This window comes from Typopeltis vanoorti, chromosome 21 (genome assembly GCF_054136105.1).
Source record: "Typopeltis vanoorti isolate ZY-2024b chromosome 21, IOZ_Tvanoo_1.0, whole genome shotgun sequence".
In the NCBI taxonomy this organism is placed as follows: domain Eukaryota; kingdom Metazoa; phylum Arthropoda; class Arachnida; order Uropygi; family Thelyphonidae; genus Typopeltis; species Typopeltis vanoorti.
In genome coordinates this window covers 76,424,084-76,451,458 of record NC_143569.1, presented here as the reverse complement: position 1 = coordinate 76,451,458, position 27,375 = coordinate 76,424,084, and the positions used below count along the sequence as shown (strand labels likewise).

At 34.8% G+C, this 27,375-nt stretch overlaps 1 protein-coding gene across 1 annotated transcript in view; it reads right to left on the bottom strand.

Annotated features, from left to right (window-relative positions):
* Window positions 1-221: 221 nt before the first annotated feature.
* Window positions 222-27,375, bottom strand: part of PIG-F (phosphatidylinositol glycan anchor biosynthesis class F) — a 29,943-nt gene continuing 2,789 nt past the window's right edge. The window contains exons 2-4 of the mRNA XM_090411523.1: window positions 26,694-26,785; window positions 13,742-13,858; window positions 222-496 (exon numbers count right to left, since the gene is read on the bottom strand). Coding sequence (XP_090267649.1) covers window positions 274-496; window positions 13,742-13,858; window positions 26,694-26,785 — 432 coding nt within the window. The 3' untranslated portion in view covers window positions 222-273. The remainder of the gene's footprint in view (window positions 497-13,741; window positions 13,859-26,693; window positions 26,786-27,375) is intronic.

Sequence of the window (27,375 nt, the reverse complement as noted above, 5' to 3'; positions counted from 1 at the left end):
GTAATGCTATCATATAAAGATAGAAGAGTTTCCTCTCACGGAAATCAGGATCCCTTGTTCCTACATAACATTAGCCAGAGAACAGGTTTGTTCTGATGCATAGTAAACTATATAGAAGAAAAACAACAAGTTTATAAGGAGCAAGGTCATTGCAAGCTAGTGAGCCTAACATGTAAAAGGATAACGAGATAAGATACGTAATTACAACACACACACACAAAAAAAAGGCAATAAAATTTTTAATGCTTAAACAAAATATACACATGGAATGATCTAGTATAATTTTTTCTGTTCATAAAACATCTGCTTAATCATATGACACATAAATAACAAGTGACCAGTAGCATATCCAAAGATGGCTCCTATACAGCAGCTCACAGGCCACTCTTGCCATGGCCTGTCCCAGTCTAATGGTATTGGAAATGCTCCAAACCAGGTACCAACAATGCTTCCAATTGTTGTTGCATATAGATATGTCTCTACTGTATTTTCATGCCTAAAATTATAAAAGGGGAAAAAAAATTAGAAACAGAAATTAAATTTTTTCAAATTCAATACAATATCAAGAATAATTAACCCATGCTCCTGAAAGAGAAGGGAAGAATCTGATGGACTCTCTTCAACCAAATTCCATATGTGAAACTGCCACAACATTCATTATATATATATTACTTAGTTTTAACACTTTTACGAATTTTAACACGTTCAGTTGAATTTTATTGCTGCCTTGGGAAATCGAATTCACACACATCTAATTAATAACAATAGTTTTTAGTTAGATACTGTGTTTGCCCATGCAACATATGGTTTTGTTTCAGTCTATACAGCATAGTTTCTGTATGAGGGGACATGGGATTCATTAATTAGAACTATTGTTGAGAAATATATTACACAGACTCCTCATACCTTATTCACTGGCATAATAAAAGTACTTGTTTTTATTGCCTCTGCAGTATAGTGGCTGTCAGGGAGGGCTTGTTGTTTACCACTGCAAGCGAGTTACTATCTCCCCACATGAACTTGTTTAAGCTTTTTTTTTTTCATGTGTGAAGTATATGCGAAACTTTTATTGCTAACAGAAAACTAGCTTGGATGACAGTGATAATATAAAACGAGTTTTGATATGTATATAAAGTCAATATCAACAGTCCCTGATTACGAACGTGTGATGAAAGGGAAAGGAAGATTTGGAGTTACCCTGGAGAGCATTCGAAGTAAATACAATTAACCACTGCTTTGAAACGAAACATACGAATAAGCAATATTTACTAATATTCATTAAGCGCCGAAATACACAGGAAGCAAAGTTTGTGAAACAACACCAATGTGTGAATTTTTCCATTAAAATATAAAAAATAACAAAAGAGAAATAATAAATAATATAACTTAAATACATTTTTTTTAAAATAAAAAAATCTACTTAGTCTTAAAACATTTTAAATTTGTTTTCATTATTTCACAACCACCCTCAACAAAACCTACAGCCCCCAAGGGGGCCGCAGCCCACAGTTTCGGAAGCGCTGGTCTAAGGCACTTTGTATATCAATCCACCTATATCTTGGTCTTCCTCTGGGTCGTTTTGCTGCCAACCTGGCAGAGAACACTTGTTTCACTAATCTTGCTTCGCCGATTCTATTTAAGTGACCATACCACCTGAGCGTAGCTCTCCTGGATGCTGACAATGCCAAGTTCTTTCCTAATATCCTCGTTTTTAATATGATATTGCCATTGATGCCATCTGTTCATGCCTATAATCTTTCTCAGGACTCTCATAGCTGCAGTCTCTAGTCTTTGGTCAAGTGTTTTACTTCTGACCCAACTCTCAGATCCATAAGTTAAAACTGGTTTGAACACTGTCTTGTATACAGCTAATTTAGTGTTCCGACTAATTTCTCTCTTATTCCATATGAATTTATTCAATTGACTTCCCACCATACCAGCTTTGCTGATTTGGTTGTCAATTTCTATATGGAATTTACCATCTTCACTAAAAATCGTGCCTAAGTAGCTAAAATGTTTTACTTGTTCCACAGGATCTCCATTCACAACACAGTTGACATTTTCAATGATTCTGCCTATTTTCATTGTCTTTGTCTTTTTATTGCTGACCTTCATACCATATCTATTACAAAAGTTATTTAATTTAGTCAGAGACTCTTGCAGACTTGTAGCGGATTTATTTAGAAGTATAACATCATCCGCATAAAGCAAAGAGTTGACGTTAACATCTCCAATTTTGATATCATGTTTAATACCACTTTCCTTCATAATGTGATCCATATAGATAATGTACATCCTTGTCTCACACCAGATTTAACATTAAACCATCTTCCTGTACTTCCTTCAATTCTAACTGCTGACTTACAACTCAAATAAAGACTAAGTATTGCTTGATATAATGCCCCATTGACACCATATAACTGTAGCGTATTGAATAGATTCTCTCTTGGCATATGCCTTTTCCAAATTGACAAAACTTACATACAGATCTTTGTTATATTCCCATGCTTTCTCAACTATTTGTTGTAAAGTCAAGATCTGATCCTGACATCCTCTATTTGGCGTGAATCCAGCTTGTTCTTCACCAAGCTTTTCTTCCACAATTCTTCTCAACTGTTTCTCAAGTATACTTGCATAGATCTTGCCAAGAACACTCAGTAGGGAAATACCTCTGTATTTCTCACATTCAGTTTTATTTCCCTTTTGATATATGGGTACTATGAGAGCTCTACTCCAATCATCGGGAATTCTTCCCTCTGTCCAGGCCTTCTGAACTATGCAGTGCAGCCACTGTAAGACTATTATACCACCATACTTCAGCATTTCTGGTCGAATATCATCTACTCCTGCTGCCTTTCCACATTTCAAGCCTTTGATGCCTTTTTCTACTTCAAGTATGGATATGTATTCTTGACTGCATGCCTGGTCAGTGTTTTTTTACCACAGTGCTGTCATCACTACTTGTTTCATTTAGCAGTTTTTCAAAGTAATTAGTCCATACTTCAAGGATATCTTTTTCTCCTGTTTTCATGTCACCTTTATCATCTCTAACTCCTTTTACAGCACTCTTTCATCCATTCCTAAGCTTCTTCATCAACCTCCAGAATATTTTGCCACCTTAAGACTATTACACTTTTTTTATATAATCTTTGTCAAGTAGCTTTATTTTATCCTCCTACATGTTTCGCCAATCTTTTTCTATTGGCATACTCAGGGAATACAAACTAATAAGCTAAAATGAAGGTTACAGACTAGGTTATAACTGATGGTTCTAATTCATACAAAAAATTGGTATTGTGCGTGTCTCGTTAACGTGATTTATTCGTTATGGCTCATGACGTAATTGTTATGAAAGTTCATTTCTTTGATGTTTAATGATCTGATAAAAGTTTTCCAAATTTCTGGTAAAATTAGACCTTGATTCTTGTTTAGGTTTTCAGTTTTACGGGCTAATGTAGCTGCTTCTTTAAAGGTTCTTGAATGGTAGTTATCTTCTATGTATGGCATAAGGCTCTTATCCCACTCAATGTGATGGTTAGTAGAGGCAAAGTGGCATGAAAGGCCTGAAATGTCTTGTCTGTTATTTCTGACATATCCTATGTGTTCTTTCTTTCTCGTTTCAAAGCTTCTAGAGGTCTGACCTACGTAACTAATACCACACGAGCAAGGTATATTATATACTCCAGAGTACTTGTAGAATGGGTGAGGATCTTTCGGTGATCTTAAAAATTTCCGAATAGTGTTGATTGGTTTGAATGCCACTCTGATCTTATGTGGTTTTAAAAGGTTAGCTAAATTTTTGGAAAGGTTGCTGACAAAAGGAATCGTAATTGTACTGATGTAAATGGTTACCCAAAAAGACTCTATAACAAGATTCTCTTTACTCATATACCACATCGACAATGTGATTACATCCAATACATCAGTACAATTACGATTCCTTTTGTCAGCAACCTTTCCAAAAAATTAGCTAACCTTTTAAAACCACATAAGATCAGAGTAGCATTCAAACCAATCAACACTATTCGGAAATTTTTAAGATCACCGAAAGATCCTCACCCATTCTACAAGTACTCTGGAGTATATAATATATCTTGCTCATGTGGTATTAGTTACGTAGGTCAGACCTCTAGAAGCTTTGAAACGAGAAAGAAAGAACACATAGGATATGTCAGAAATAACAGACAAGACATTTCAGGCCTTTCGTGCCACTTTGCCTCTACTAACCATCACATTGAGTGGGATAAGAGCCTTATGCCATACATAGAAGATAACTACCATTCAAGAACCTTTAAAGAAGCAGCTACAGTTGCCTGTAAAACTGAAAACCTAAACAAGAATCAAGGTCTAATTTTACCAGAAATTTGGAAAACTTTTATCAGATCATTAAACATCAAAGAAATGAACTTTCATAACAATTACGTCATGAGCCATAACGAATAAATCACGTTAACGAGACATGCACATTGTCACGCACAATACCAATTTTTTGTATGAATTAGAACCATCAGTCATAACCTAGTCTGTAACCTTCATTTTAGCTTACTAGTTTGTATTCCCTGAGGATGCCAATAGAAAAAGATTGGTGAAACATGTAGGAGGATAAAATAAAGCTACTTGACAAAGATTATATAAAAAAAGTGTAATAGTCTTATGAATAATTGTCAAGAAAAAATTTCAACATTTTGCCACCTTCTTGATATTTATTTTCTATGTTCTTGCCAAAGTCCTCCCATGACTTTTGTTTAGCTAGTTTTACACAGTGTTTAATTTTCTTACATTTATCTCTGTATTCTCTAAGAGCACAAGTTAAAGAGGCAGTGAAGGAAAAGAAGAAAGCATATCAAAACTTCCTGTGTCCACCATGGAGTTCTTATTTTTCTATCCTTGCAGACAACCTCACCACATGCCTCTCTGGCTGAATCAATCAGGGTTTTCTTCAAGGCTTGCCACTGAATCTCCAAGGTTTGGTTCCTGTTCTCAAATTCTTTAATTTTTTCTTCAATAATCTTTGTGTATTTTAGTCTACAGTTCACATCTGAGAGCTGCTCGACTTTTATGCGTTTTAAAACTTTCTTACATGTTATTCTTTTCAATAAGAAATTCACTTTTATTCTGCTCAAGACCTAAATAGTGATCGCTTCAAATTTCAAATCCTCTGTACACTCTGGTGTCCTGCACCAGGGAGAAAACATCACTATCAACAATAACATAGTCAATGAGACTTATCTTATTCCTAGCCTCTTCTCTCCATGTGAATTTGTGCACATTTTTATGTTGGAACATGGTGTTAGTAATAACCAGTCCATGTCCTGAGCAGAAATTCAACAGGTATTTGCCATTATTATTAACTTTGCTCTTTTCTCCAAATTTTCCCAAAATATTTTTGTATGTCTCACAATCTTTTCCTACTCTGCTATTTAGATCCTCAACAAGGACCAACTTTTCTTTTTTCATTGTGTCAGTTGCTTTTTCTAAAGCATCAAAAAATTCCTCCACTTCTACCTTAATAGAACCTTCTGTGGAACAATAGGAACAAATAAGTCTCATTGTCTAATTCCCCATTCTGATATTTGCCCACATCACTCTACTTGTGACTGCCTGTCATTCAAGAAGATTAGCCTCGTATTTTGTGTTAAATACTATGGCCACTCCTTCTTTTCCTTGATTGTCATTTCCTGAATATAACATTTTGTATTTATTGTTCAGAAAGATCTCACTAGTTTTTGTCTTTTTTGTTTCAGTGACCGCTATTATGTCGATCTGGTACTTATCTGATTCTAATTCATCAGCTAGCTCCATTTCTTTGCCATTCAGGTTTCATATGTTGATAGTACCAATCTTTAACTCTGGTTATGTTGAGTTGGGGTGTATTTTCAGATTTGTTCCAGTAGCTGACTTTTCGCTGTTCACCCTGGTTCCCTGGCGAAAACAACGGGGGCTTTGTTTAACCAGGCCCCAGCCAGCATGAAATTTTGTCATGTTGTACCATCATTTTCTATATTGGTTTAAGCCAATAAGAATACAATTTGGTTGGCTAAATCCCAAATTGCCAGCCCATCCTCGTTCGTTCAGTATCCAGGTAGATACCCAACAGGGTGCACCACGAGAAAGTGAGGACTGGACATTAAGTCAGAAGCCCTGGTCGGTTCTCCGCATTCCTTTAAAGGCTATGTGGAGGTCTGCTCTCAGTTATACAGCTTTGACACTAGAGCTTATAAAACATTGGCAAGACCCATAAGTCAGCACTGGTCTTGCCAATGTTTTATAAGCTCTAATCCGAGTATGTTTTTGTACCTTTGAGCGTTTAAAAACTTGATTATAATATTTAAGGATCTATTGAAATTTTTAATTTTCATTTCTATGTCTTTTTCTTCTCTATAGGTTAGGTGATATCCAAGGTATTTGAAAGAGTTGATTTGTTCAATAATTGTATTATCTAAACAGATTTTACTTCTTATTGGTTCTCCTCCCTTAAAACACAAGTACCTTAAATTTGAAATTTTGGTGATTAAGATGATGGATAGAGTATTGCAGATCCATTTCAGAGGTTGCAAGTATAGTCTGATCATCTGCAAACAGTATTGTGTCTATATTAGTGCATTTGTTAATTGGGATATAACCATATAATGTGAATCTCCAACTTCTTACTATAGAATTCATATAGATTGTGAAGAGAATGTCTGATAGCCTACAACCTTGCCTTACTCTCCTGTTTATAGGTTCCCAGTCAGAGATTCTTCGATTAACTTTTACTGCAATAATGTTGTCTGTTGGTCGATTGGTAGAGCCTCTGCTACTAATGGCTCACGAAAAAAGTTATGCAAGTTTGAGTGCGGTTAGTAGTTGGAAGGGGAATAATAGTTCGATGCTGTTGGCACACTCTCCCTCGATGAGTCTTTGGACTTCCTTGAGGTGTCTAATAATAATATTAATAATAATATGTATCATGGATCACTTTAATTAGGTGGTGAGGAACTCTACCATTTATTAATATCTTAAAAAGTTTATTGCAGTTAACTCTGTCAAATGCCTTAGAATAATAAATAAAAGCAATATGGGTTTCCACATTATATTCTTTATGGTTTTCCAATAAAATTTTTAAGGTAAAGTATCCACCTGCATAAGAGATGGCCTCTACTGAATCCATTCTGCTATCATATCTTCATAGAATCGGAACAGTCTATTTTTCAGAATTTTACTCTAGATTTTATATCCAGAGTTCATCATCATCATCAAATTCTGATATATACCATCAAGGGGTGTACAGGATATCATAGTACTGCATGAAGAATCACATCATTACTAACTTCCTATCTACAATTTTCCTCCAAATCAGTCTGTTACCTACCAACATTATCAGATCGTATATTTCTATCTTCTGAGGCACTTTTTTACTGTATCTATCCACCTAAATCTTCGTTTTGCTAATCTTTCCTCTCCCATTCTGTTTAAGTGACCATACCACCTGAGATTAGCTCTGCTAATACATTCCTGGATGATAACAATGTCAACTTCATTATTAATATCCCCATTTTTAATATAATATTGCCATTGATGCCATCTGTTCATGCCCCTAATCTTTATCAGGACTCTCATATCTGTGGCCTCTAGTCTTTGGTCAAGTGTTTTATTTCTAACCCAGCACTCAGATCCATAAGTTATTGGCTTGAACACTGTGTTGTATACAACTAATATATGGTGTCATTAGTGTTTTGAGTAATTCTCACTTATTCCATATAAATTTATTCAGTTGACTTCCTACCATACCAGCTTTGTTGATTCCGTTGTCTATTTCCATATTTAATTTACCCTCTTCACTAAAAATTGTGGTTAAGTAGCCGAAATGTTTTACTTGTTCTATAGGTTCTCCTTTCACAATGCAGTTGATATTTTCAGTGTTTCTGCTTATTTTCATTGTTTTTGTTTTTTTAATGCTGACCTTCATACCATATCTATTACAACAGTTATTCAATTTAGTCAGGGAATCTTGCAGCCTTGTATATCGGATTTATTTAGAAGTATAACGTCATCTGCGTAAAGCAAAGAGCTGAGATTAACATCTCCAATTTTGATATCAGTTTAATACCACTTTATTTCATAATGTGATCCATATAGATAATGAATAACAGAGGGGATAATGTACATCCTTGTCTGACACCAGATTTAACATGAAACCACCTTCCTGTACTTCCTTCAATTCTAACTGCTAACTTACAACTCAAATAAAGACTAAGTATTGCTTGATATAATGCCCCATTGACACCATATAACTGTAGCGTATTGAATAGCTTCTCTCTTGCCACCTTGTCATATGCCTTTTCCAGATCTACAAAACTTAAATACAGATCTTTGTGATATTCCCATGATCTCTCAACTATCTGTCGTAAAGTGAAAAACTGATCCTGACAGCTCTATCTGGCCTGAATCCAGCTTGTTCTTCACGAAGCTTCTCTTCCACAATCCTTCTCGATCGTCTCTGAATTATACTTACATATATCTTACCAGGAACACTCAGTAGAGAAATACCTCTGTAATTCTCACATTCAGTTTTATTTCACGTTTTATATATGGGTACCTCCAATCATCTGGAATTTGTCCTTCTGAACTATGCAGTGCAGCCACTGTAAGACTTTTATACCTCCATACTTGAGCATTTCTGGTTGAATATCATCTACTCCTGCTGTCTTTCTGGAAAAGTATTAGTCTGGAAAAGGCAGCAAAGAAGATGCATCTGCAAATTAAAAAAAACCAAAACGTATGCCAGTAACAAGGAGAATTTGTGGTGATGGTCCTTCTCAAATAAAAATCATTTCCTATAAATTTGAAATTATACATAGTTTTACATACTTGGATCACAGAGTTTAGGAGACTAATTCCTCTATCACAGTTATTAATATCTCCCTTCTTATGTATAGGAATAATTATTGCCTTTTGGAATTATTATTATTTGACACCTCGAGGGAGTCCAAAGACTCATTGAGGGAGAATGTGCCAACAGCATAGAATGATTGGTTCCCCTTCCAACTACTAACCACGCTCAAACTTACTTAACTGAGCCATTAGTAGCAGAGGCTCTACCAATTGACCAACCTAATGTTTTTTGAAACTTTTTTTTTTTTTTTGTTAAAGTTTATTACAAGATGTAATCAACACCTCAACAGTATTATTTTATTTATCCATGCATGTAACATGTCCAGCCCAACCTAATCTGTCATTTTACTTTTCTTACAAATATTTTGTACATCATCGTTTTCCTTGAGATCAAACTGTGACTATTTTCTAAGTCCATGGAAACATTGGTTTTTGGATCTGAATACTCTCATTGGTATAGTTAATCTGTGATCCAAGTATGTAAAACAGTGTATAATTTCATGTTTATAGGAAACGATTTTTATTTGAGAAGGACCATCACCACAAATTCTCCTTGTTACTGGCATACATTTTGGTTTTTCTTGATTTGCAGATGCATCTTCTTTGTTGCCTTTCCCAGACTAATAAAGATTTCTTTTGTGACTGTTTGTGTCAATTACAAATGATATAGATATCATTTGTAATAATTAGCAAAAGATAGTTCTCTTTATGTTAATATCAGCATCTCTGATGACCTTTTCAAGAGCTATGTTGAACAATAAGGGCAGGCTAAAACATCCATATTTTTATGTGTAGTGGACCTGACAACACATTCTGAATTTTAATCTAACACCATGTTTCTTAATGTAGCTTTGGAGCTGAATAAGCTTCTTCCGGTGAAATACATAAATTGGATTATCTGTCTATGCTGCTCTAAAATCTATGAAGAGGTGTGTTTCAATTCTGAAATCACTGCATTTTTCAAGAGTATGGTGTACACTGAAAATTTGTACTCCTGTGGACTTTCCTGATGGGCTCTACATTGACAGCAAGAACTGGCAATTCTGTACATATAGGAATAGGAAAGCCTCTCATATAAAATGCTGAAAAGAACTTTACATGCAGTACATAACAGACTGATTCCCCTATATTTGGAGCTGTTCATTACATCACCTTTCTTATAGATAAGAGCCATTATGTTCAGATTCTATTCTTCTGGGAAAAGTTTAATTAATCCAGATCTTCGCAATAAGTCAGCAAGGTTATTTGAAATATTATGTACCTACATGTTTTGTAGTTCTGCTTGTATCAAATCCATTCCTGGGACATTTGTTCTCAAGTTTTCTGATGGCTGCTTCTATTTCTGCAATTGCCAAATCAGCATATTAGTGTTCAACAGTTCATCAAGATGCCATACCTATTTTTCTAGTATCATTTCATTCCCATTCGATATCTTGCTTTCATTGTCCATATGCAATGTCGTCCTAAGTTGAAAATCTTTCCTATTCTTAATCAAATTTTAATAGAAAACCTAATTTCATTTATATTTTTAAAACATTCCTATTCCCCAAGTTTGCTCATATATTTATTTTTTCTTTTCCCTCTCTTCTAGCCATATGATACTCTTTAACAACTTGATGAGTGCGATTCCTTTGCTTCTATGTGCCGCATTTTTTGTGCCATCACACATTCACATTCTGCATTAAATCAATGATTGTACTCTACACCTGACAGAAAATTAGATGTCATATAGTAGTGAATCATTTTCAGTTAAGAATTTGTCTATAACGAATATGCCCATGTTGCCATCAATTGGCTAGTGATCATATCCTAGGTCTTGACCTAGGAGGTGGTTAAGTTTGTGGAATTTTCAGTTAAGATGGGGTATATGTGGAATTACAGGGCTGGTAAGTATGAATGACTTAGGCATAAGCAAGCTAAGAAGATTGCTTGGATGAGTGCCATGGCATGTAAAACTGCAAGGGCCGGATGGTATAGTGCATGGGAAATGGTAAAGTATTGTTTTGTAACTGCATAACTAGGGTCAGGAGAGTTAATCAAATGGGAGTTGAGTTAAATGGATGAATATCATCAAGTTAAAGCAGGGAAAAAAAATTGAGGAGGGAATTTAAGGAGAAAGGTGACTTGTAGGCAAATGAACAGTACAAGGCACAGGCCAGAAGGATGTGTGGTAAGAAAGGCAAAAGCAGATTATGAAAGGAAGTTAGCAATGCAGGCTAAAGAGAATCCTAAACAGTTCTTTCAATATGCAACAAGTAAAAAAAAAAAAAAATGCAGAATGATTTTAATGAATGTCGATGGTAGGGAGGTAACTGAATCAGTTGAAATAGTAGAATTACTAAGTGAACACTTTGCAACAGTATATCATCCAGGTGGCAATACAGGAACAAGAGAGCCAAAGGCTTATACGGAAACTGAGGTAAACGAATTGGAGGTGCATAGCATATTACAGAACCTTAACGTGAATACAGCTGTGGGATTGGATGGTAAACCAGCTTGAGTTTTACGTGAAGCGGTGAGGGAATTGTCAGTGCCCTTGACCATATTGTTTAATCTAAGTCTCTGGGTTGGAAAGAGGGGAAAATAGTTCTATTGCATAAAGGAGACTCCAAGACTGATATAGCAAATTACCAACTGATCAGCATATCAGGTAGTCAAAGTATTGGAGAAGTTGGTCAAGAGCAAAATGCAGGAATTGATAGATGGAAATTTGATACTGTTGGGGGGGGGGGGCAGCATGGTTATGTGAATGGTAGGTCATGCCTCAGTAACTTGCTCACGTTTTATAATGCTGGACTTTACAAAGGCCTTTGACAGGATACCACATGGAATTCTAACCAGTAAACTGCAGCACATGGGGATGGATATAAGGTTGGTGAGATGGATAGGAGGGTTGTTGATGGAGAGATATCACAGAGTAGTTTATTCAGGAGTAGAGTCCAAAAGAAGGCCTGTGACTAGTGGCATGCTACAGTGTTCTTGGACCACTACTGTTTAATTTGTTCGTTAACAATATAGGAAAGGGTCTGAGAGGAACTGTTCAGTTATTTGCCAATGATGCAAAGTTGGGTAGAGCAATAGTTAATGTCAAAATTTTGAAGTGATGATTTGGACAGATTGGCAAACTGGACAAAGGAGAATGGATGTCAGTTTAATGTGGCAAAGTGTAAGGTTATGCATATTGGGGTGAAAAGATTATCAGCTGTATACCACATTTGTGCAACTGTATACTCCAGGAAATTAACAAAGCCAGAGACTTGGGAGTGCTAGTGGATGGGGAGTTAAAGTTTAGGGGACACATAGCAAAAGTGGCTAAAGCAGCTTATGAGATCACTTGATTACTGAAGAATACTTTAATCAGCAGAGAAAAGCAGGTTATTGTTCCTCTTTATCAAGTCTTGATACCCCCATCTTGACTACTGTGTGCAGATCTGGGTACCAGGATTTCTCAGTGATGAGGAGGAGGTGGAGAGGGTCCAGAGGCGAGTGACCAAGATGGTAACAGGTCTATGGAATGAACCTTACAAGAACAGGTTGAAGATTTGTTACAGAAACTGGTTGATAGGCAGAAAAGGGGGTGATAAGATTTTTTGGAACAGGTCTGAGGCGGGAGAACTAGGGGCCATCCATGGAAACTGAGTAAGAGTGTAGTTAGCAAGGGTGTTAGGACTAGGTTTTTTTCTTGGAGAGCAGTGGAATGTAGTGAATGAGTGAAATAGGTTGCCAGAGTCTGTTGTGGGTGGCATGACTGTGAATGAGTTCAAAGCAAAGTATGACAGATACTGCACAAATGTTGGATAGTTCTTGACGTGTTAGGACCTCCCTCGATGAATCTAAGGACTCCTTGGAGTTGCCCATAATAATAATAATAATTTCAATGTCATTATTTTCAAAAAAATGTAAATAAATACTTCCTTCACTGATTCGCTAAATTTACATTTTCTTTTGGGCATAGCTATTGATTTTAATTTACAATTTACCTCTTGCTGTAAGTACAATAAACACTCAGAAATACATAAAAGTTTTTATGGTTTATAACAATAAAGCATAAAAAAGATTAACACTGATAATTAGTTATCGACATTTAGTCATCTACACATCTAGTTATCTAAAGTATGTGTTGACAGCATTAGCAAAAACTACTAACAGTATTTCATTCAAATATAGTAATACAATGTGCTGTGGAATGTAGTGTTCATATCATGGGCAATATCACTGTTGGCTGACTTAAAGAAAAAGTCTAACATTTTGATAATAGAAATAAATTCATATATGACTTAAAGCTATAAGAAGATAATAATACTTTTAATTCTACAACAGATGTTTTTTTTTTTTTTTTTGAATGTACATGAAAACATTTCATCAATCTTGAAAATCAGATATTTTAAAACAGGATATATTGGTAATGAAGGGGATACAAATCCTTTGATGCTTACCTGCCAGTAAGCAAAACTCTAAGAACTAGGACTAAGATCTGACTAATATTTGTATCCCCTTCTTTATTATAAAGGTTGCCAGAAAAATAGCCTTTTGACTTTTATTCTATGTTAGTATATATTGGTGTTTCAAATGCATGTTTGGAGATGCTGGGACAATTTTTGTGAAAACAGAACTATTGCATTCTAAAGAAACAGTCTAAATATACATTTCTTCTGAACTTGGTGTGATTGTATCACCCAATACACTTCACTCTTATTATAGTGAATTTGTAGGGATCACAGAAATTTATAAAGAATTTTCTTTGTATAACAGTGTATCAATTATTGGTCAGGACCCTTAAGTAGTTACAGTAAATGAGCTTGTACAAGAGAGTTTGCAATAGAATAGTTGATAGTAACACATCAAGTTATGGAAATAAAACATTTACCTGTTTTCTACAAAAATTCTGGTGACTGATGAAAGACTAACTTCAGCAGATAAACACAAGGGAAAGGTAGTCAAAACTGTCAGAAAGCAACTGAAATACAGTGTCGCATAGAAATATCTAAAAAAAAAAAATAATAATAATAAAAACACCTATACATATATATATATATAAAAATCAGTTATTTAGTTATGTTATACTACTTGATCAATAAACTGCACATGCTCATTTTTTCTTAATAATCATAATCCATAATAAGAAATTTTAAATTCATTTAAACAGCAAAATAAAATAAAAAATAAAAAATAAATAAATGGAAATTCATTTGAAAATGAGACTATAAAGGCTTGAAATGTGGAAAGGCAGCAGGAGTAGATATTTGACCAGAAATGCTGAAGCATGGTGGTATAAGAGTCTTACAGTGGCTGCACTGCATAGTTCAGAAAGCCTGGACAGAGGGACGAATTCCCGATGATTGGAGTAGAGCACTCATAGTACCCATATATAAAAAGGGAAATAAAACTGAATGTGAGAATTACAGAGGTATTTCCCTACTGAGTGTTCCTGGCTATGCAAGTATACTTGAGAAACAGTTGAGAAGAATTGTGGAAGAAAAGCTTGGTGAAGAACAAGCTGGATTCAGGTCAAATAGAGGCTGTCAGGATCAGATCTTCACTTTACGACAAATAGTCGAGAAAGCATGGGAATATAACAAAGATCTGTATTTAAGTTTTGTCGATCTGGAAAAGGCATATGACAAGGTGCCAAGAGAGAAGCTATTCAATACGCTTCAGTTATATGGTGTCAATGGGGCATTATATCAAGCAATACTTAGTCTTTATTTGAGTTGTAAGTCAGCAGTTAGAATTGAAGGAAGTACAGGAAGATGGTTTAATGTTAAATCTGGTGTGAGACAAGGATGTACATTATCCCCTCTGTTATTCATTATCTATATGGATCACGTTATGAAGGAAAGTGGTATTAAACATGATATTAGAATTGGAGATGTTAATGTCAGCTCTTTGCTTTATGCGGATGATGTTATTCTTCTAAATAAATCTGCTACAAGTCTGCAAGATTCTCTGACTAAATTGAATAGCTGTTGTAATAGATATGGTATGAAGGTCAGCAATAAAAAGACAAAGACAATGAAAATAGGCAGAATCATTGAAAATGTCAACTGTGTTGTGAATGGAGAACCTGTGGAACAAGTAAAACATTTCAGCTATTTAGGCACGATTTTTACTGAAGATGGTAAATTAAATATAGAAATAGATAACAGAATCAGCAAAGCTGGTATGGTGGGAAGTCAATTGAATAAATTCATATGGAATAAGAGAGAAATCAGTCGGAACACTAAATTAGCTGTGTACAAGACAGTGTTCAAACCAGTTTTAACTTATGGATCTGAGAGCTGGGTCAGAAGTAAAACACTTGACCAAAGACTAGAGACCACAGATATGAGAGTCCTGAGAAAGATTATAGGCATGAATAGATGGCATCAATGGCAATATCATATTAAAAACGAGGATATTAGGAAAGAACTTGACATTGTCAGCATCCAGGAATGCGTTAGCAGAGCTAATCTTAGGTGGTATGGTCACTTAAACAGAATGGGCGAGGAAAGATTAGCAAAACAAGTGTTCTCTGCCAGGTTGGCAGCAAAACGACACAGAGGAAGACCAAGATATAGGTGGATTGATACGGTACAAAATGCTTTCGACGATAGAAATATAAGATCTGATAATGTTGGAGTCTTGACAAGTAACAGACTGATTTGGAGGAAAATTGTAGATAGGAAATTAATAATGATGTAATTTTTTTCATGTAGTACTATCATATCCTGTACACCCTTTGAGGGTACATGGCAGGAATTTGATGATGATGATGATGATATTCCTATACTAAATTTTAGAGGAAAAAAAATTATATCTTTAGTTTCAGCATATAAATAATACTTAAATGAATGCCAATAAACTCAGTTATATGAAAGATTTACTTAAATCAAATGTTATAAATTTAAAATTTGATACAGTGGTGTGATTCAGAAATTTGAACCAAGAAATGAAAACTAAAAGAAAATTTACTAAAATAAAGAGCCAAAAGTCTTCACTTCAGCGATGCAAATTTATAAAAATTAAGTGGATATTAAATCCAGCATTATATCAAAGTCGAATATAGAAACTATAAAAGTTTCGTATGAAATTTGACCAGAAAGCTTACAGGAATACACAAGCTGATATTTACAAGTTGCCCTAGCTGGACCTTATAGGAGAGATGATCGTTGCAAGCATCCATACATTCCCCTCCTACTGGTCCATTTTATAAAGGTTTCGCTGGTGTGACAGCTGTTTCAAACTGGTTGGTTATCATCAGAGACCAGGCAGAAACTCTAAGTACTAAGGAACTTGAAACATCAGAGAGGAGTATTTTTTGTAAGCAAACTCTGTTGGTGCGTAAAAGTATTTACTAAAATAAAGAGCCAAAAGGCTTCACTTCGGTGATGAAAATTTATAAAAATTAAGTGGATATTAAATCCAGCATTATTTCAAAGCTGAATACAGAAACTATAAAAGTTTCATATGAAATTTGACCAGAGAGCTTACGGGAATACACACGCCGATATTTAAAATAAAGAGCCAAAAGCTTCACTTTGGAGATGCAAATTAAGTGGAGTGAACTGAATGAATAAAGAACCTTTTGGCTCTTTATTTTAGTAAATACTTTTACGCACCGAAAATGTCGCTTATGAAAAATATTCCTCTCCGATGTTTCAAATTCCTTAGTACTGAGAGTTTTTGCTCTCTTTACTTAAGGTTTCTGCCTAGTCTCTGACAATAACAAATTTTATACGAAACTTTTTCTATATTCGGCTTTGAAATAATGCTGGATTTAATATCCACTTAATTTTTACTAAAAGAAAATGCTTTTTATTGACATTTGTTATTTCATTTGCTTTTGTAATATTCCAGATCATCCCTTGGTTATCAGTGGAGTCTTAATTTCTTCCATTTTTTTGTATTCTCTCATCATGGGATGCATGATTATTTCTCATCCACGATTGAACTGATGAAATGAGGATCTTAGGAATCAAATGGGAGGTCAATCAAATTAGCATGTTTTGAATTCTAAGATGGCTTATTTGATTTAAACATTTTATTTGTAGATAAAACACTCTCTTTCTGCAAACCTAGAAATAACAGCAACAGTACTAAGGATATATTTATTTATTTATTTTTTTAATTTAATTATTTTTTTTTTTTTGCATAGTAACTGGAATCTCAATATTGTGATGAATTTAAAAAAAAAAAAAAACATTTTGAAATAGTTGGGGAAATTACTGATGTTGATATCATAGTTAGAAATTTCATTGAATTCACAAAAGTTTTCTTCTGTAGCTTTCCAAGGAACACCAAATGTATTGCTATTGCAAGAATCTGGCTTGAGAATGTAGAAAGCTTTTTTGTTTGGTAACGAAGTTTGCATGTGAAGTATGATGAATTTCCTTTATATAGAAAATGTTAACATTGAAAAGTTTGGATTATTATTATTTTTTCATTGTTTTATGACCATATTATGGCAATTATTACTATTATTAGTGGACCTGATATGAGTCATTGATCTCCATGGAGATCGAAGACTCCTGTCAGAGGCACAAAGTAATCATTATTGACACAATGTCTATCATATATCCTATTTAATGACAAAGAACTCACCACTGCTTTTAGTATCCTATTCTATTCATTTACTGCTTTCTAAGCAAAAAAAAAAAAAAAACTAGTCCTTACACTCTTGATAACCAAATTCTTAGACAACATCAGGAGTGATCTGCCATTCTCTCCTGTCCAGTCAATAGAAAATTTCTTCAGCATTTACCCTATAAAATTCTTCAAAAGCATATGTTTCTGTCATGTTCCTCTTTTCTGCCTATTAGCTAAGCTCTGTATCTCATAAATCTTCAATCTATCATTACAGAAAGTACTCCACAAACCAATCACCACTTTATAGACACGGCTTCCAAACGAAAGAAAGGTAACAAAAAGGATTTGGCCTCCAAATCCTTTCCATTACCTTCTACATTCCCAGGAAACTAGGTGACCAGATAAGCGCACAATAATCCACATGTGGTCATATCAATGCCTTATAAAGATGGATAATAACTTCCTTCCTTCTTTCTACTTGTTAGTGTTCTTAACATCATAATTCCTTCAGATATTGACCACTTTTACAATATGTTCAGTGAACTTCAACTCTGTCCACCATTACCCTAAATCTCAAGCCCCATTAATTTCTTGCAGTGCAGTTCCAACCATACAATACATAGCTTGTAGTTTTTTTACTTTTTATTTTTTTAAAACCTCTGCCCAAACCCCGGGATCTCTACATCACCTTAATTAACAATTGATCTCACCAGTTTAGTGTTATTGAACAAAAACTGGATATTCCCACTTAAATCATACTATACAGATTGACAGCAGCAGCCCATACAAAGTTCTGTAGCACATCACTGGCCATCTGCCTTATCTCTAATTCAACTCCCCCTTATACTACTCTTTCAAGCCTGTTCATCAGCTCTTATCCATATCACCAGCTTCATGTCCATTACACATAAACAACTTACATAGAAGATGCTATGCAGTATTCTGTCAAATGTCTTTGCAAAAACTGACAATATTATAGCGTAGTCATTTTCTTTATCGTAGAAAGTATATTAATAAGAAATGATCTCTCATATAGTATTGTACTCCTATTCATCCATTCCTGAATTCTAATTTTAAACAACTCTGCTAATACTTTAACAACCACTACTAACACATTAACTGGCCAGTAAAGTAATTTGAAACACCAGTCTTTGAGCTTTCTCTGTGCGTTGGAACTATTTTGTCTTCTTTCCAATCCCTTGGCACACTGCCAGCACTGACACTTAAACAGTATAGTTAGGGCTACGACAATTTCTTCTGTACTTTTCCATAACACACGAGCTGATACCTAACCCAACCCCATGGCTGTATGCACATTATGATTTCTTAATATTCTAAAACTACTCAAATTTATCTACCTCTATTCCAGTCTTGATGCCTGTCACATTGTTCATTGATGATATAAACTTGCTCAGATATTCAACTATTTCCCCTGCTTCTATCACCTCCTTACCAAAAGTATTCATTAAAGTTATCCTTCCACAGTAATTTTTCCTTTGGCTTGTCATGTAGTCCAAGAGCTCTCTGGTATTTCCATTGATCTACTTGTATAATTCTCGCTCATTTTTGCCTTCTTCATTATGTTAGTTATGCTTCTTGCCTGTGCTTGTACTGTCATGAAACTGGTGATCATCTTTCTCCTCAAATACCTTCCAATAATACCCCCCCCCCACCTTTTGTAGCTCCTGCTTAATGATGCTACCATTCAATTAATAATGCTAGATCTAATTACCCATGTTAAAAATTGACTATATAGTGGCAGATATAATAAGTAACTTATTGTATACTTATATACATGTATAATACTGAAATTATTGCTAGTAACACACTAATCACCTCTTTACCTAACCTCCCACTTTATGCATGTATTAGCACCTAATAGCAAATCAAGTGATCAACTTAATGCTATTTCAAAAAGCAATATATATGGGGATTAAGAATATACAATGCTGTTTGGAAAACACAATTGTGCACATTCCAAAAAGTGTATTTTTCTAAAATATATTCTATAAAGAAAGATCAAGCACAGACTGAAAGGGTTAAGCAAAACTATTTTCCAATTTCAACACCAAGTGCAATTTAAGAAAGTGGTTCGCATGAACCCATATGAATACACTGAATTCCACCACTGATCTCAAATAATACACATTAATTCAGGTAGCAATGCCTATTACATAAAAGAATACTTTTAATCACATGCAGTTTTCAGTCTCTCTCTCTCTTTTTTTTTTTTATATCTCCATTAGAAAAAAAGAGTTCATTATGCTACACATGAAGGGAGACAACAATTAAGCATTAAGGGGGGAAAATGAAGTGAACAGTAATGAGTACAAGTGTTAAATCAGAAAGATAGAAAGAGAAAGAAATGCAGGCAGAATGTATGTGATGGACTGTGTGTAGACAGATGAAAATTGACACACAGTGAGTAGGCTACAGTGGATCTCTGATTTATAACTATTAAAAATTTTCTATTATTAATGTATGAAATGCCAGACCATAGAAGTCAAGTAACTAGAATGCATATCCTTCTGTTCAATGTTATTGACTGACTGACTGAGAATAAAATATTTTAATTAGTATGAATAATTTCTAATAACATGGTTTATTTTTTTATCCAATGACAGAATTTTATGTCACAAATTATAGTGCACACATATTTGCCTTTTTTAAAAATCTTTCTTTCTTTCTTTTTTTTTTTTTTTTAAAGAACCGATAAGAGTTATTGTGCCCAGATCACCTCCCAGGTGCAGAGAGGAAGTCAAAGGTTAAAGCAGACTATAGTAAATTGTCTGGCTCTTCATTTATTATCAATTTAGTTTCAAAAGTTCAAATTTTATTTTCAGCAACATAACCCCCCAATTCATGATACTGAACCTACAGGAAATTAAGGTTTTTGATTTATGATGACTCACTTAATGGTTTCCAGAAACCAATCAAGTGATAAAAGTGGGAATCTACTATAACCAGTTCAGATTATTCCAGAAAAAACAAATATCTTTATTTATATATAATGTTTTTATAATGGATGACAAATGTGCAGAAAAACAAATTTGTTTAACTTTACTATATTGCATTCAATGCTAGAAGGACATATGACAAAATATATTGGAGTTAAATAAATTAATTTATCTGTACACATGCCAGCCATTATAAAAATATGTCTACTATATGTTCTTTTAAAATCTATATCTACATCCTATTACAATAAATATTTTTATTGCAGAACAGAATATGGTAATAATTAAGACACTAATTATGGAATAATTTGCAGTTTAGGCAATGTAAGGTTTATAAAAATGAAAAATAAGAATGGGAAGTATACTGTAACCAACAGAAAAATGGATAAGATTTGAGGTTAGTGATAAAAGTTCATTTATGGATAGGTGAAAGAGTGTGGGCTTACAGAGTGTTGGGAAACTCCAGCATTAGTGGGGAAATCTGAAGAAAAGATAATGACATGCATTGATAATGACAATCAGAGAGAATAGCAATCCAATCACAAAACATGCCAAACATCAACATCACTGAAATTTCTGACATGTACTACTTGAAGAGTTCACGTTACTACTAACTTTGTATCAACAATTTTCCTCCGAATTAGACAGTTATCTGTCAGGACTTCAATAGTACCAGATCTTAAATTATGTTTGACAAGAAATTATTTTCTTGTTTAATCTTTTGTTAAATGTAAGCAAATAAAGTTTACACATGACAATATCCTCATGTTTGTGAAGAAAGATATGTCATACTTAGTTTGCTTGCACTTGGTAAAGGATTAAACAAGAATATAATTTCATGCGCACTTTACATTGTAGCAAAGTGAAAAAACTTTCTATGATTGTCATACATTTCATATCGGTCTTCTGTGGCAGTTCTAATTACATATATCCATATGCATCTTGTTTTTTTTTCTTCTGGGTTTTTTTCCTTTGATCCAGGCATTAAACGCCTGATTTGATAACCTTTCCTCTCTCATTCTGTTTAAGTGACCATACCACTTGAGATTAGCTCTTTTCCCACATTTTTGAATGCTAACAATGTCATCTACCTTCCTAACATCTTCATTTTTAATGCAATTCTGCCATTTGTTCATTCCCTTACCAAGGTTTGGACAGCAGTTGAGTATTTTGGGTGGAATGGAGATGAAGTAAGGATTTTTTCATTTATTCTGTTGAGGCAGCTGTTGGGTAAGAAGAGCAAAAACAGCAGTCAGGCCAAGAAGAGAAAGAGTAGGAATTATGTGGGTCACATACCATTTAGTGCTATTTTAGTAGTGCCAATGAACATGAGATTGATAGTGGTTGGGTGAAGGACGTTCTATAGGGAAGGAAACCTGGAGGAAGTTATGGTCTGACTTAACAAGAGGAAAGTAGACATCTACAGTATACAGGATTAAAATTAAAGCATCACTATATAAGTCCTTGTGTAGTGCCATCTATTCATCTAAATGCTGCAAAACTTTACAGGAACACATTGTGTGTCATGTGAAAGCAATATCTGAGAAAAAACAGTTCCAAAATTAACCACCAGGAGGTGATGTAAACACCAGATGCATGGAATTTGCATATCACTTGACCTTACAGGCACAGGAGGGTTTAAAAAGATTGGCATGAAATTTTTCGCTTCTGATTGTTAATACCATCCACAGTGATGGCACTAACCTTGCCACAACGTGCTTTGCTCATAAAGCTGTACTACCTAAAAAATTGCAATGCTGCTGCTGCACTCTGCAAATTTCGTACTTTGTTGATAAGGTCTACCATCTCCATGTGCCCTGCAATGAATGATTAGTCGTTTTGAAGAAAGGGGATCATTGGAAGTTAGACCTTGCAGAGGTCACAAATCAGTTCACACCAAGTGAATGAAGTAGCCACTGCTGTTGTGGAGCAGGCCATGAATAACAGTGCTGGTTTCTGCAGTGCATGTGCTGCATCAAGACATGTGGATGTGCTTTACATAACTGTGGAAAATTCAACATATTTACCCATTCAAGATAACCTGATACAGGAGTTCCACCTGCAGGATGCAGGACTTTGAAAGTCAACTGACACTCGCTTTAACATTCCTTGCCCAAGTGGAAATAGATTTTGTGGGGAGATGAGGCTAACTTTCACCTAAACAGACACTGTGAAAACTCACAATTGCTGAGTACGGGCTATGCAAAACCCACATGCAATCCAACAAATTCTTTGCATTCATCAAAGTTACTGTTTGGTGTAGGTTTACAGCTGCATTTATCACTGGGCCATTCTTCTCTGAGGACATTTGCCAGTCAGGTCCTGTGACCTGCTCAGTTACTGCTGAGCAGCCACAGCTACAGCAGTGCCTGTGCGTGGATTCAGTCATTTTCATGGAGGATGGGGCCCCCTCCACACACATCAGTTGATCCATATAGGAGATTTTTTGAGAACATTTCACAGAAGTCAGAGTGATCAGCCATGCATTTCCCACTGCTTGGCTGTCTCATTCACCTGAACTGACACCCCCCATGACTTCTGTCTCTGGAGATTTCTTGAAGACAAGGTTTATTGCTGACAACTTGAAGTGCTGAAAGACAGCATAATGCAGCATTAATGCAACATCAGTCCTGACCAGCTGTGTTATGTCATTGAAAACAATGTGTAAAGGAAGCAGTTTGTGGCATACCAGGAATGGAAGCATATTCAACAGTATAGCTTGTGAATGTATAGTGGAAGTGAATAAAAAAAAGTGTTCTTTATGCTTGTCACTTTTCTTCTTTCACAGAAAAATTACTACATCTACATTCAGTGCAGCACAGCATATAGATATGGTATGAAGATCAGCAATAAAAAGCCAAAGACAATGAAAATAGGCAGAATAGTTGAAAATGTCAACTGCATTGTGAATGGAGAACCTGTGGAAAAAGTAAACCATTTCAGCTACTTAGGCACGATTTTTAGTGAAGATGATAAATTAAATATGGAAATAGACAACAGAATGAACAAAGCTGGTATGGTAGGAAGTGAATTGAATAAATTCATATGGAATAAGAGAGAAATTAGTCGGAACACTAAACTAGTTGTATACAAGACGATGTTCAAACCAGTTTTAACTTATGGATCTGAGAGCTGGGTCAGAAGTAAAACACTTGACCAAAGACTAGAGACTGCAGATATGAGAGTCTTGAGAAAGATTAGAGGCGTGAACAGATGGCATCAATGGCAATATTATATTAAAAAAGAGGATATTAGGAAAGAACTTGAAATTGTCAGCATCAAAGAATGTGTTAGCAGAGCTAATCTCAGGTGGTATGGTCACTTAAACCGAATGGGTGAAGAAAGATTAGCAAAACAAGTGTTCTCTGCCAGGTTGGCAGGAAAACGACCCAGAGGAAGACCAAAATATAGGTGGATTAATACGGTACAAAGTGCCTTAGACGATTGAAATATTAGATCTGATAATTGGAGTCTTGACAAGTAACAGACTGATTTGGAGGACAATTGTAGATAGAAAGTTAGTAATGATGTAAATTTTTCATGTAGTACTATCATATTCTGTACACTCCTTGAGGGTACATGGCAGGAATTTGATGATGATGAGTAAGTCATAAACAGATGATTAAAGATTTATCATTATCTGAAATGGGATGTCAAATTTTACAATGCACAGGCTTTATCCTCATGACTCTATTGTGTACAGTGTAGCCACAAAAGTTGAGGTGCACAGTAGTGGCTGAAGCTATTAGTAAAGGTTCTGTTAAAAATAGCAGGTTACATAGTTGTCTGTACAATGTGGTAATGTCTGTATGTAACAAGGCCATAAATATTGGTGAAGTTGATGTGGATTTTTTTTTTTTTTTTTTTTCGAGTAGATACATAGACTCTCAGTAAATGCTATTAAAAGTACATTTACTGTATTAAGACTAGGTGTCAAGTAATTACTGTTTATTTAGTAAAGTCGATCTTTATAAAAACAGGGAGGAGAGAGATGAATGCAGTTAACATCAAAATAAAGAGAAAATACATTCCAAGTTGTAACTTTGCAATTTTATACTATGCATCTCTTAAGGTGAGATGCTTCTATAGCTCAGCTGGTATCGACAATCCATTTGGCTGGAAAGACCTGGGTTTGAATCTCATCTATGATGTGAGGAACCATTCGAGATCTTTTCAATCAAATAATGAGTTAGTCAAGCTCATGCAGAAGTGGAGGGTTTTTCTCCTGGAAACTGGTTTTTTCTCCCTAAAAACAGGCAAGCCAGCCTCATGAACACAGACCTATGGGCATAAATGCTTGTCCTTAGAGGACACAGCAGAGGAGTGGAATGCCACATGCATTAATTCACCATGAATTCTAATCAGGGAACACTGTCCATCCAAAGGGATGGATGGATGGATCTTAAATTGAAAATACTTAGGTAGAGATCTATTTAATATTAAAATTAATATTATAGTCTAACCAAGTGAAAAATAAACTTTCAACATCTTTCTCTAAATCCAGAGTAATTTAATAAAAAGGTGGCACACCTTTTGGCAACTCCTATAAGTAAAGATGACCTCGCTATTGCTTCTGCCTGGTATCACCACCTCTGGGCCTGGCTCCCACTGAAGAGACCTCAATAAAGGTCAAAACTAGGCTGGGTAGTGGCCCTTCCCTTAATATTCTTGCAGATATGTATAACATTATACATATCTGCAAGGAGATGTGTTTTGCATTATGGGAGATACTGGGATAGGAGTGAAGGTAGCTTGCTCCACCTTTGCTACGAGTTTCCCGGTGTTGTACTACCTTACCCAAGTCCTGAAGATATTTTCAGCTACAAACTTTGTTTGCTCACACTTGGATAAAGGATTAAACTGAATTTATTAAAGATCTATTTAATAAGCTACATTAACAAAATTATGTCAGCATACTTGTTTCATGGGATGAACAAGCAAGTTTCTATAAGCGAAGAGTCTGCCACCTCTGTATGAGACTAACTTTATGGATAAGCTCTTATAAAGATTCTTCATGTTTGGATGGGGTTCCAACCTGGGTCTTTCCACTGGTCAAATGCAATGGAGAGGGAATCATAGTAAAAATATTCTTACAGTATTATTTATTAAATTACAAAGCAGAATATTATGGTACTGAGCACAGTACCATAAGCACAGTATAGCACAAATAATTATATTTGTAATTTATAATTGTAAATATTCTACTTCTCTCATCTGCTTGAAATTTACAAAAGAAATTTTAATGTCTTTTGATTTTATTAAAAATTTCATTTTTGTTTGGAAAATATTCTCGCTTGTAGAGTTATGTATGCATTCTACTGTCTAATGTCAATCATTCATTATGTGTCCAACTTTGCTTGAAGTTTTCTTTTAATATTAGTATTATTTCCAAGCCTTCATAGAGTCTAAAGACTCATCGCAGCATGTTTAACAGAGTACAATAATTATCATACCTTGCCTTGAAGATATTCAATATTGGAGCACTCATCACCTACTCATTAACTACCTGCTTTTGTGATATACATTCCTTCAAATGTACATGATTTATTCAGCTTTTGGATCACTCATTAAGAGCTATTTCTATCAACTTTAGTAATACATACAAGAGTCTGACATTATGGTAAACATTTTATTTGATAATTTAAATTTCTTATATATATTTTTCTCTTTAATTAATATAAAGTATTGCAACTGCTGCAGTTGAGTTGACAGAGGTGTTGTGTTACATAACAGGCTTAACATTATTAAATGGGCAATGTGATATAGAAGAAATATTTAGACATTTACAAAAAAATGTATGGCATATATAGCACCTCCGTAGCGCAATTGGAAGAATGACGGTACATTGCGCCCTTCGATTGGAAGGGGGCCTAAGTTCGATTCTCGTCGCGACGGGAGGAATCTTTATGTGGACGATTTTCAATCGAAGGTGAGTTAGCCGATCTCATATGGAGGTAGCAGGGTTTTTTCTCCAAGAAACTCAGGTTTTTCATCCCTCATACAGACAAATCGGCCCTTCAGAACACAAGCAATTTACAGACAAAAAATACTAGTTGTGGTGGAGGAGGGCAGTAGATGGCATTGATGGAGATGATTGGTAGAAGAGGTTCAGTGGAGACAGTTGTATAATAGTAGGTGTCCTCCTGTGATGAGTCTTCGGACTCCTTGGAGGTGTCACGAATAATAATATAATATATATCTTAACTATTTTCAGTAACTTTTTAAGCAGTACTGAATTTTTAAAATGGCATTCAAATAGTTATTGACATTTTCAATGAAACAACCTCATGTACTCACTGCATTAATGCTGCTCCAAACAAAACTGCAACAACATAGTAAATGGCAACACTTAAGAGCAGTATACCACAGTGCCTTAAGCATGTCTGTACCTAAATAGAAACAAAGAAATGTGAATGATTAATATATATCAACTAAACTTTATATATATAAATATAAATTTCATCATTTGATCTTACAAGTAAATTCTATTACACTTACTTTTCACTATTAATATTGTTATTGTTAATACAGCTGGCAAATGCCTCCTTGCAAGCGATCTACATTAAACTGTCAGAATGCATATGTCATTATGAATAATAATTAAAAATAAATCCCAATTATTGTCAGTTGCACTTTTCTTAATGTCATTTAAAAAGAGTTGAAAGTTTTTTCACTTGGTTATACTATAAATTAAAGATGCCAAGAAATTATATTCTTGGTTTCATCCTTTATCCAAGTATAAGCAAACAAAGTTTGCTTATACTTGGATAAAGTTTGCTTATAGAGGTTAATGACTTCACATTAATTGCCTTAGTATCTCATAATGCAATGCACATATCCTTATGGACATGTATAATACCAGTTTTGACCATTATTGAGGTTACATCAGTGGGAGCCAGACACAGAAGTGATACCAAGGTATCACTTCTGTGTAATGCAGAAGTCATATTTCCATATACAAGTAGTCAAAAGGTGTCAC